Source organism: Ruditapes philippinarum, unplaced genomic scaffold (assembly GCF_026571515.1).
Source record: "Ruditapes philippinarum isolate M1 unplaced genomic scaffold, ASM2657151v2 ctg7245_1_1_1_1, whole genome shotgun sequence".
NCBI classification, from domain to species: domain Eukaryota; kingdom Metazoa; phylum Mollusca; class Bivalvia; order Venerida; family Veneridae; genus Ruditapes; species Ruditapes philippinarum.
The window spans coordinates 62,867-75,782 of NW_026860005.1; the positions used below are offsets into that span (position 1 = coordinate 62,867).

Genomic DNA, 12,916 nt, shown 5'->3' on the forward strand with positions numbered 1-12,916 from the left:
ATTTTCTTTAAGAAATATTATAACTTCTTTACTTTTTAAGGTATCTACTTCAAACTTCAAATATATATTTCTTTTCATTACACACATGTTGTGTGACAAGGTTCATAACTTTAGCATTACTATTTCTAGAATTATTCCCCTTGATCTTGGAATTTATGTTAACAAATGAAATTTTTTTACTATAACTTAATACATAATTATACATACCGTAATTGGTTTTTCTTTCATAGTTTTGTCCTTCTTTACTGCGTCCAGTATGTTATTAGTCAAGCTTGGCTGTCTCCTGTGACAGCTCTTGTTATGAAACCTTTTAGAACATCTACATTTTCCTCAAACAATGGCCAGTCAGGGACAAAATTTTATAATTATGCTGAATAAATTAGTACATGCATGTATCATACTGCAGATCTTTGAAGCTTTGGTTTTTCATATCTAAATTCATAGAAATTCATATGCTAACAATATGTAACAAATACATAACCAAATATCTGCAATTTTAATACATTTGTTCAGTACAAAAGCCTTATCATTAAGTATCAAGTTAGACAAGACTTAGTTTTGAAGGAATTTGATTTAAATGTCACTCTGTAATATATAACTGTGTACTAAGGAAGTGCAGCATTAAAGAACCATAATTCTACCTTTTTAGAGTTTTGGATTATGTCCCTTGATGATACAGAAAAATGTTAAATAATGTCTGGATTATAACTTCTAAACTATGAATGATATCTCATTGAAAAATTTCAAAACTGTCAATAAAATCTTATTGAAACCACATATGGTTATAGAATCTAGTTAGAGAAAGTGCAATGTTAAAGAACAATAACTCTGTTTGATAATTATCTACCTTTATAATACATAATAATTCATTTCCCGGGAATAACTTGATATGTATCAAACAATTTTATGAACAGGTCATACAGTGATAATTGTGTGCTGACTAAGATCTATAATGCCACCTTGTTTGATTCTTTAATTACCTCCCTTTATAATACTTAATAATACTTGTTAAATTTATAACCTAAATTAGTCGTTGACTAATGTTTTTCGTATTTGGTAGACACATACATAGGATGGTCTTCTAACTTTGGTCCCTTGGTTTAAGGCCTGAAGGACAAGGTAATTATTGATTTTTATTTTTTTGATTTAAATAGGCAGATAAATTTATCAAAAGCATCAGTATGGTTTTGGGACATCAACATATGAACAAATCATGAATAGTAAAAAATAGATGAAAATTTTTACTGTTATTTTTTCCAGAATGGAAACCAGATTGATAGAGCGAACAACTGGAAAGTCCCACACAAAGGTGAGTTCCTTTAAAATCAGAATCATCCCTGTTGACATATGCAAATGTAAAGAAATGTTATAAAAGTTTGACATGCATAACTGGTTTATAAACATATGTTTGTTAAGTTTTGTATGAACTTTTGAGTTGTTATGAATAAATACATGTATATAATATGTTTAGGTAAAAATATTCCATTCTTACATTTTGCCATGAGGTGTCTGATTAAGTTACTGATAAAGTTAAATTTATCAGACATGCACAATGTCAACAGAAATCAATAGGATGGTATGATAAGTAATTGTTTATGGTTATTGATTTTAACAAACTGTTTAATCTCTGAATGGACTTTAACAATTACAACCTTGATGATATTTTGATATAATAATGTACTTAAAACTGGTGAGTCGCCATTATGACCTATAATTAGATACTGTGTTAGTGTAGCATAAAACCCAATCAAGCAAACAAAACAAAATTAATAATGTATTGTAGATTTAACAAAGATTATTTTCAAAACATATTTGTAACCAGTATATCATTTTTTTGCAAGTACATGTATCTAATTTTTACTATATTCGCCAGGTTAATGTTTTGGTAAAATCTATCAAAGGTTTTGAAATACCTGTTCACTATCAAAATAAGAATGCATTGTAAACACCCATATAACCTTATAATAATTTTTGGCCCAGTTATATAGAATACTCGGTTCAAACTAGTTCACTGTGAAGGGCAGGTAAGTCTGCCAAGTAATCGCACAGTCCGACTGTCTGTCGTGCACAAATATCGCCTACATCATGATGATGTGTACCGCAAAAGTCAAGGTCACACTGACTGCGAGTTCCCACAATTAGTGTTTAAAGGTACACACATTTGTGTCCGGACTGTAAATAACCAAGCATATATGCCTACCACATCAAGGGGACATGTCTTATCCAAGATCCACCTCCAAGGTCACACTTACAGTTTTTAGGTACTTACTCTCACAAGAAGAGTTTGAAGGTACACATTTGTGTCGGGACTGTAGCTCTGTCATGCAGTGTAAAGATTTTGAAATAACTTGGCATAAAAAACTGCCACATCAAGGTGACATGTCACATCTCAGGCCCATGACACTACCTAAAAAGTCAAGGTCACACTTAAAGGTTGAAAGTACACATTTGTGCCCGGACTGTATTTTTGTTAAGCATTGAAGGATTTTAAAATAACTTGGCATGAATGTCTGCCACATCAAGACCACATGTTGCGTCAAAGACCCATGTCCCTACCTCCAAGGTCAAATTCACACATACAGTAAAGAGTTTGAAGGCACACATTTGTGTCCACTCTGCAACTTTGTCATGCATTGTAGGATTTTAAAAATAACTTGTTTGACTGATGTTTTTCACATTTGGTAGGATAATAACTTGCATGGTATACATGCACTTCCTTTAGATTGAGTTAGGGGTCAGTTAGGCCAAGGTAACCAGTGCTAAAAATTGATTTTTACACTTTTACATGAAGACATCCTTTTGAAGGACATATTTCTTTCGTATTAAGTAAGATAACTTGTATGACCTTATTCGTATATATTGAGTAAGGAGTGAGTGGGTCAAGGTCAGGGGTGCCAAAATAGATTTCTAAACATTTTCTTATACAGCCTTTATTTAAAGACTGATATTTGTCTTACTTGGAAGGAACATAAGTAGTATATAATGGTGAGAATCCACTACTAATATACCTTGGATGGCCTAGTGTTGGGAGTCACACGGTCAAGGTCACTTAATTGTGCTAACAATAGAATTTTTACACTTTTTCTTATACAGCCTTTGTATTTTGTTTCATGTCTCATTTTAGAAGAACATAATTCATGTGGTTCTTTAAGTTTGGGTGGAATTTGGGGTCACTAGGTTCAAGGTCAAGGTCTTAATTTTTGTCCTTCCGTCCGTCCGTTCTTTTTTGTGTCGCACGTAACTCAAAAAGTGTTTGACCTAGAGTCATGAAACTTTACAGGAATGTTGATCAGCATGTGTAGTTGTGCACCTGGGTATTTTTGTCTGGATATTTTTAGTATTTTTAGATTTATTGCCCTTGACTTAGTAAAATTTTGCAATTTTCAACTTGTGTCGCATGTGACTCAAAAAGTATTTGACCTAGAGTCATGAAACTTTACAAGAATGTTGATCAGCATGTGTAGTTGTGCACCTGGGTATTTTTGTCTGGATATTTTTAGTATTTTTAGAGTTATCACCCTTGACTTAGTAAAATTTTGCAATTTTCAACTTGTGTCGCATGTAACTCAAAAAGGATTTGACATAGAGTCATGAAACTTTACAGGAATGTTGATCAGCATGTGTAGTTGTGCACCTGGGTATTTTTGTCTGGATTTATTTAGTATTTTTAGAGTTATTGCCCTTGACTTAGTAAAAACCGTTTCATTATGTTGTTATTTGTTCCTTGAGTGCTTAAGTTAGAATCAACCAACTTTACAGGAATTATGATCAACATCACTAAATTACAGGAATAATGATTCACATCACTGTGAAGCTATGCACCTGGGACTTTGCATGTGGATTTTTTTCAGTTTTGTTAGAGTTATTGCCCTTGTCTTACAGTAGTATAAATTTGCAATTTTCAACTTGCATAGCTCAAAAAGTATTTCACTTGTAAGCCTGAAAGTTTACAAGAATGTTGGTCAGCATGTGTACTTATGCACCTTGGGGTTTGCTTGTGGATTTATTCAGTATTTGTAAAGTTCTTGCCCTTAACTTAGTAAAAGATTTTTAGTTTTCAAAAAATATTTGACCTAGAATCATAAGATTGACAAAACAGTGACACATTTCTAGTTTGACTTGAAAAACCATGGATGTTACAATAACAGATATGTTGCTTATTATATGATTGAAACAAGTCTAAGTCGTTCAATTGACATGTTCTTTAACGTTTCCAGAGTTCACTTTGACAACTTTGGTGAAATTTTATTTTTTATTAGGAGAAAAGTTTTGTTCCTGTGACTGCCTAGAGTATTTGTTTTGAGGACATTAACAGAATAATGAATGAAACATTCAAAACCAAGAAATGAAAATTTTGCCTGTGTCTCCCATTAAAAAGACTAGACCTAACTTGACCATGACTCATAAATAATTTTAACCTCCAAGGTCAATTTTTTTTTAATTTTGCATGATTTATTTTTCAAAATTGACTATAACTTTGTAATTTATGAATAAGTTGTCTTCATACCTGGCCACAACAATCTTTTGGACAAGACTTTCAATATAATAAACCAAATTGGCCGTGACCTGTACTCATAAATGACCTTGAACTTGAATTTTTCTTGATTATTGCAATATTTGACTATAAATTCTTTCATTAGGAAAATGTTTTGAAAATAGAGCTAATAAAACTTTGACCTTGACTTATAAATGACCTTGAAGGTCAAATAATTGAAATTTCATTGTTTTTGCAACATTTGGCTGTATATAACTTTGTAATTGCAGATCTTCATACATAGAAATAGCAAGTCAATGTCAGATTGCTGAAAATAATTGTCATAACTTTGTTATTTAGATACATACTTATATTTTTATTGGGGACAAAACTAACTTTTGAAAAATAAAAAAGAACCTTGACCTTAAATCGACCATCAATTATTTATTTAAACATTGTATTCATTTTTACAGTGTTTTGTTTAATTGTCATAACTTTGTTAATAATTTACAAATTTGATTTATTTATAACATAAGAATGCTTAATATGAAATAACGTTTTTGTTTTTAATACCAACTCTAACCATTACATGACATTGACTGTCCAGGTCAAATTATTGAATTTAGCTAAAATTGTCATAACTTTGTAACTTACTTTACTATTTGATAAACAAAACCCACATGTCACTAGTCACTATAAATGTACTTACTGCCAAAAGGCACTTGAAGCAAAATATGATTAAGGTAATTGACCAATTAATAACTTTCTGGGAAATATAACAGGACACCAAAAATGAAAAGTTTTTTTAAAATAAAATAAAAGTGTTTCTGAGCACAATGGGCCTCTAAAAATGAGACTTGTTTATATAAATAAGTATACATTTATCCAAGCCGATATGCGTGCATTTATTTATAGAATTCTTAAACATTAGTTTTAACAATCTTTTGGAATAGTTAAAAATCACTAAAATATTGACATAGTATATTCATAATTCATGTGATTTACATGTATTTTTAACAGGTAGAAAGCAATGGTGATATTGATCTGTTACCAGATGTAAATGTAACAACAAGAATACAGTTTGAAACATCACCTGACATTCTAAATGATGTATTGGACATGGAAGAAGGTTTGTTCTGTTTTGTACGTTTTTGTATATTTCAACTGATATTCAGTATATCATTAAAAAGACTGAAATTGTAAAATACGTTAACTTGAAACTCTTGTTAACAGCAGCAAAAATAAATTTTATAACAAAAAAATGCAGATTTGGTTTGACTGAGTCTGAATTTATATGACCAATATAAACAACGAAACCCCCCCCCCCCCAAAAAAAAAAAAAAAAAAAACCCAACAAAAAACAAACAAAAAACAAACACACACACAAAAGAAACAGAAGCAACAACTCCCATGCCTGTAGCAGTAAACTCTTAGTTATAAAGAAGATTTGAGATTTTGAATCAATAAAATGATCATCAGTATAAATCATATCCTATATAAATAACAAAGTTATGACAATATAAGCCTTACATAAATTCAGCTACATCCAATATTTGACAGAAACAGTCATGGTCATTAAAGGCTAAGGTCATATTTTGATTACTAACAATGTCAGTTTGGTTATAAGTGATTGTTTGGTCTGAATATATATCAAATAGAGAAAATATGAATCCCTAAAGAAAGGCCAAAAACAGCAAAATTAGATTTTGCAGGCTAGGTATGATTGAGCCTGTTCATGGACAGTACTGTCAAGTGCTAACTACCGTCCACGCCCCCTAGCACCGGCTTAAACAGAATTCATCATTTAAACATGAAATGGTTAAATTTTAAATTTGGAAACATCCGCAGATTTGTTCATACGGTGGTTATCATGGAACCTTCAATGTAACACAGTAGTGCCATTCCATGAAAAGGGGCGTATGGTCCCCATGTTATAAAAAGCGTGTGCTCTAAACGAGAAAACACTGGGCGGAACTAAATAAAATGAAATTATGAAAAGGGCCCCAGAGGTTATGAAGCCTGCATATCACAGATAAGACGTCAAAAGACAAAGTTAAAAAAAGCAGGGCAACATATCCTAATTGTTTCATTTTTTTGTTGTTGTTGTTTATATGTCATTAAAATTCAGACTTAGTCAAAACAAATCTGCATATTTTGTTATCAATTTTTGTGTCGCCTCTACGGAGTAGTGGCGACATATAGGGATCACTTCTCCGTCGTCTGTCTGTCTGTCCATCCGTCTGTCACAAAACTTGTCTGGACTACTCCTAATAAACTACTGGTGCAATTTCATCCAAACTTTACAGAAATGATCAGTACCAAGTCTAGTTGTGCATATTGTCAGCATTTTCCGGTTCAATGATTTTTGTCAGAGTTATGGCCCTTTAATAATTTTTAATTTTAAAGTTTGTCCGGACTACTTCTCTTACACCACTAATGCAATTTCAATGAAACTTTACAGGATTGATCTTTAGCTCAAGTCCTTGCGCATATTGCACGGGTTTTCCGGTTGAATGATTTTTGGCCGAGTTATGGCCCTTTGATAAAAAGGTGTTTTTTTCTGTGTGTTGCCAGATACACAAAAGCTTGTCCGGACTACTCCTCATAAACTACTGATGCAATTTCATTTAAACTTTACAGAAATGATCAGCATGAAGTCTAGTTGTGCATATTGTCAGCATTTTCCGGTTCAATGATTTTTGTCAGAGTTATGGCCCTTTAATAATTTTTAATTTTTAAAGTTTTGTCCGGACTACTTCTCTTATACCACTAATGCAATTTCAATGAAACTTTACAGGATTGATCTGTAGCTCAAGTTCTTGCGCATATTGCACGGGTTTTCCGGTTGAATGATTTTTGGCCGAGTCATTGCCCTTTGATAAAAAGGTGTTTTTTTTCTGTGTGTTGCCAGATACACAAAAGCTTGTCCGGACTACTCCTCAAAAACTATAGGTGCAATTTCATCCAAACTTTACAGGAATGATCAGTACCAAGTCTAGTTGTGCACTGTCCGTCTGTCTGTCCGTCTGTCACAAAATTTGTCCCAACATGAAATTGGCCATCATGAGGCGACACATGTGATTACAGATCGCTCTTGTATATATTTTATGTTCTCAAATCCATAAAAAGATAAAAAGTTTTGACCAGTTGTAGTAAATTTCACCAGGTTAAAGCATGCAGGTTAAACGTCTTAAAGATGAAAAGTAATTACATAGTTAATAATTACTGTTTCTTTCCAGAGTATATGAACGGTAGCAGGAAGACCCAAGTTGTTGATATCGCAGGTCATATCAACACATATATGAAGGCTAGAGGTAAAGTGTTTTCTCCTAATGTCCCCATTGCAATGTCAGAATTGGTAGCAGCCACAAGCATGCTTGGTATTGAGTGGGTGAAAAACAATGATGGTGTTTTGATACCTGTAATGATAAAGGGTCATAACACTGAATTCGAGAATGGAGATACTATGTTTGAGTCCCAAAGAAATATTGTTTCCTTGACAAAGAAGGCCAAAGATAATGACCAAAGAGTCCTGTCTCCTTCAAGATCAGCACCACAGGTTGCTGGCACTCCTACGGATGAACAATTATGGTTGGGCAAGGTTCGTCCAGCTGTTGGTCAAGTAATTAAATATTCATTTGGAGGAACTGGTCAAACGTCACAAGAGGGAAGCATCTCTGATGTCAATGCTACTAATACTGCTATTGGAAATCAGGATCCAAAGCCGGCTGATTTATTTATTTATCCGTCAACATCAAAACAGCTTGTGCCTGCTAGCCTTAACCAACCATATGCAGGCGACAGGATTGCACACAGTCAATCTGCAAATAATTCAACAGCAGGGTTTGAACCTGCAAACCACCCAGTTACAAACTGTCCAAGTCCATATAGTACTCATACAGGGCCTAAGAAAGGAAAGAAGAAAAGGCAGAAATTTCAACCTTACTACAAAAAACAGCGAAAACCAAATGATGAAGACGAAACTTCAGATGATCCTACATAATTTAAAAAATCCAACTGGTGCATGATATATCTTTTTTTACACTAAACCTGCTATGTAAAACTGAAAGTGATAAGCCCTTTTCCACCAGTATAAAGCCTTACCAGCCTTCATAAATGTGCAGACTGATCAGGCTATATACTGTTGTCATTTTTTGTATTTTGAAATTGTTAAATATATTCAAATGGACTGTTCCAAATTCAAAGCAGAGAAAATCCATTAAAGCTGCATGCATCAAGATGAGCCAAATATTTCAAGAAAACCAAACTTGAGAAAAATGTATTGAGGTTTTATGAAAATTAAAAAGACTGAAGATAAAAGTAATAATGTCTATGCTATTTGAGATAAATGGCCGATTTTTCAATAATTTTCACCATATTTCTACTGCGTTACTAACATAGTAAGAGTTGATTTTGCATATTTTGACCATTTTTTGTAATTTACATGGGTTGAAAGTGCCTTTGCAAAGTGGATGTTATTTTCTTTGTCAGCTTCACAATATTTTACTTTATTATACATTTTCAAAATTTTCATGAAAATTGAAAGGAATCTGGAAATAAAAATCTTAAAATAATTTAGCTAGATAAATATTTACAAAATATTTTCTCAGTTTCAATGTAAAACTATATACTTGGACAAAGAATATTCATGACAACACCATCATGTTGAACAGTTTCAGTATGGCTTTCATCTGTAAATGACCTTTGACTGTCAAGGTCACATATGAATATTTAATTATATCTTGTACAAGAAAGGAATGTTTTCTAGGAGAATTCTTTACTGCAATATTCTTCCTCTATTGTGTTTGACTTTAGAAACCGTTGTCCTTCCTTTGAGGTGGTTCTTGTAAATATATTTGATGTTTTTTTGTATATTATTATAATAAAAATCACTTGTATGTATGAATGTATTATATATTAGAATGTACATGTATTGTTAGTTGTGATGATTTGTTGCTGTTTGAGTTTAGAAATAAGAAAAAGTTAAGTGTTACCCTTGCTTGGCGGTGGTTCTTGTAAACATATTTGATTTTTAGCTCACCAGAGATGGGTCATATCAGATTAAAAAAACTAGGTTACAGGTGCAAAAAATAGAAATTTTTTGTTAACTCTCTAGTGGCTACTGTTTTGATCAAAATTTCCTGGAAATTGGTCTGAAAGTTTGTTTTGATAATTTCTAGGTCAAGTTCAAATATTGGTCATCTGGGGTCAAAAACAAGGTCATACCGCCCAAATATGGCAAAAGCTTGTTTACACTCTAGTGGTCACATGTTTTACTGAAATGTCATTTAGCTTAGTCATGATGCTTGTCTAGGTAATTGCTCGAATGAGTTTGAACATGGGTCATATCAGATGAAAAACTAGGTCACAGGAGTTAAAAATAGAAAAATCTTGTTAACACTCTAGTGGCTACTGCTACTGATCTGAATATTGTGGAGTTTGTTTTAATGATTTCTAAGTCAAAGTCAAATATGGGTCAACTGGGGGAAAAAAACAGGTCATACTGCCCAAATATGGTAAAACTTTATTAACACTCTAGTGGTCATATTTTTGCCTCAATCATCATCAAACTTTGTCAGGATGCTTGTCTAGGTAATTACTCGAATAAATTCGAACATGATCATTTTGAATGAAAACTAGGTCACAGGAGCTAAAAATAGAAGTCTTGTTAACTCTCTAGTGGCTACTGTTTTGATCCTAATATCCTGGAAACTTGTCTGAAAGTTGTTTTGATGATTTCTAGGTCAATTCCGAATATGGGTCACCTCACCTGGGGTTAAAAACTAGGTCATACCGCCCAAATATGGAAAAACCTTGTTAACACTCTAGTGGTCACATTTTTTACTAAATTGTCACCAAACCTTGGTCAGGATGCTTGTCTAGGTAATTACTCTGATGAGTTCTATGGGTGAGATGAATGATCTAGGGCCATTTTGGTCTTCTTGTATGTATATTTTTATAAAAAAATGACTTGTATTAAAGAATGATTGATTGATTGATTGATTGATTTATTTGTGTATATATATATGTCATATTACAAAACAAATTAAGACAATTTATCACAGATATATCTATCACATTGTTTTTAACACAGTAATTAATTGAAAAATAATAACTTTACATTCATAATTAAATCAAAGATCTTGTTGACTTCAAGACAATATATACAACACAGGATAACCCATGAAAGTTCAATATAAAATAGAGAACTTATTTCCAATGGGGTCCTTTGATGGTAAAGAATATATTTTCTTGAGAACTGGCATTCAGGTCCATACTTAGAGATGATATACTGGACTGATGACTGAATGACTGATGACTGAATGCATTATATATCAGAATTTACATGTATTGTTAGTTATGATGAATTGTCTGTTTGAGTTAAGAAGTAAGAAAAAGTCAAGCAGTGTCCTTGCTTGTCGGTTGTTTTTGTAAATACATTTGTATATTTGATTTTTTTTGTATATTATTATAATACAATTGGCTTGTATGTAAAAATGTATTATATATTAGAATGTATATGTATTGTTATAATGATGAGAGTATGAGAGTCTTATATAAGTTTTTGTCGGTTCTGTTCTATTTTATACATAGTAATTCTTTTGTGTAGGTGTAAGCTTGCTTATTGAGATGATAGACTTCTCTAATTTATCATTCTATACCATCTTGTTTTGTTATTTAATGACACATTAAACCTCAAAAATGCTAATGTTTGATCAGGATCCATGCTGTTTGCTTACCAACTCTATTACAAGTAGAGAAACTGATAGCGAACAGCGTGGATCCTGATCAGACTGCGCGGATGCACAGGCTGGTCTGGATCCATGCTGGTCGCAAACGCACTATGTTGGTTTTGTCATGGCGCTGCTCATTTATAGAATTTTAGACCATCCAAGCAGAATATTGATAATTTTTGTGAAGAAGAAAATCAAATTAAAAATAATCATGGTAATTAAAATGTGATGCTTGTTTTTACTTTTACTTGTACAATCACCATTTACATAAAGATGGGCATAGTGTCACTTAAATCCAGAAAAATATGATTCAACTAATTGGTTTTCCTGATTTGGCGACGTCATGATGTCACAAGTCAGAAATGAGTAAGCTGAAAATACGCCATATGATATAACATTGAACAAATTGAGAATTTATTTGTTTAAAGATCCAGGTGTAACTCATTTTTTATGGTTTTAAATCATAAATATAATTTATCGATATTGTTAGTTCCAAAAAGCATGATATTTGTAAAGATATTACCGAATTTACATTTCATGTTAATGAAGGGAGGTAATTAGAAATTTATTTTCTATAAAGTCAAAGGCAAATTTTTCTATAAGAATGAATGCATATATTTTTATGATTAAATTATTTTAATGATTACATAATATTATAATGTGAACAAATATTTGCAGTACATAATATTATTTTACATATTCTTTGATGTTTGAAAATTGTTTTAGAAGCATAATTATATACATATATAAAATTTTACACAAGTGTGGTTACAACCTTAATTACAACATACAGAATTTTTAACATGTACTGTCAACACCAGCTGTTATATTCGTAGATTAATTCAAATAAGAGTAGCTTCTTGTGTTTACTTAGTTACACATTTTAAAGCAAATAAAACATTTTTGTATCTAATTTAAGAGAACTCCACTGAGGTTCAAAAGCCAAAAACATAATATTTGACTTTCTGATATAGATCACCTGTCCTGGGGCTCTGAAAATAGTAAGATATGCATAATATCATTAAGAAATAAAGTGAAAATAGTATTTTTGTGCTATGTTTAGCCCAATTCAAGGGAAACGTTTAAACGATTTTCAATTTTAAGTCATTTTTTTCCCAGAACAATTATTCTATAAAAACAGAGTGAGTGAATGCTCAAATTTTTTTGTACACATGTTATTTCTTTAGACCTACAAGGAATGGAACATTAATCTTGAGCAATTATTTCCGGTCCCGTCATGTCATAAAAGCTCAGTGGAGTCCCTTTAATGATAAAAATTGTCATGGTAATGTATTAAATCTCTTACATTTCGTTTCGGTAAGTGGTTTGCTAAATATAAATAACCTTGTTATTTTGCAATTCTGATGGTACATGTCAATCATAATTAGGTACACCTTATTTCTATTATGTTATAATGCAACATAGCTGCACAATGTATACAGTATATTTCAAATAAATGTAATCCTAGAATAAGTTTTTGTGTTGTCAATTTTAAGCTCGACTATACGAAGTATTATGGAGAGCTGTCCTACTCGCCCCGGCGTGGGCGTCGGCGTCCGCGTCCAGATTTCAGATTAAAGTTTTGGTGCAGTAAATAGAGGTGTAAGTTCAATACTGAATTTAGTGCATGATTTGAATAAGATGATATTATGCGAGCCTCTGGCGAGCATAATATTATTTTTTTCAACGAGTGCAATGAATTCAGTAA

General features: G+C 32.1%; 1 protein-coding gene across 1 annotated transcript; it reads left to right on the plus strand.

The window, feature by feature from the left end:
• The first annotated feature begins 1,182 nt into the window (after positions 1-1,182).
• Positions 1,183-12,675, plus strand: LOC132758595 (uncharacterized). Its single transcript, XM_060750287.1, has 3 exons — positions 1,183-1,309; positions 5,495-5,603; positions 7,714-12,675. The coding sequence occupies exons 1-3, from the start codon at positions 1,232-1,234 to the stop codon at positions 8,475-8,477; spliced, it is 951 nt and encodes a 316-aa protein (XP_060606270.1). The 5' UTR covers positions 1,183-1,231; the 3' UTR covers positions 8,478-12,675.
• Positions 12,676-12,916: the final 241 nt, after the last annotated feature.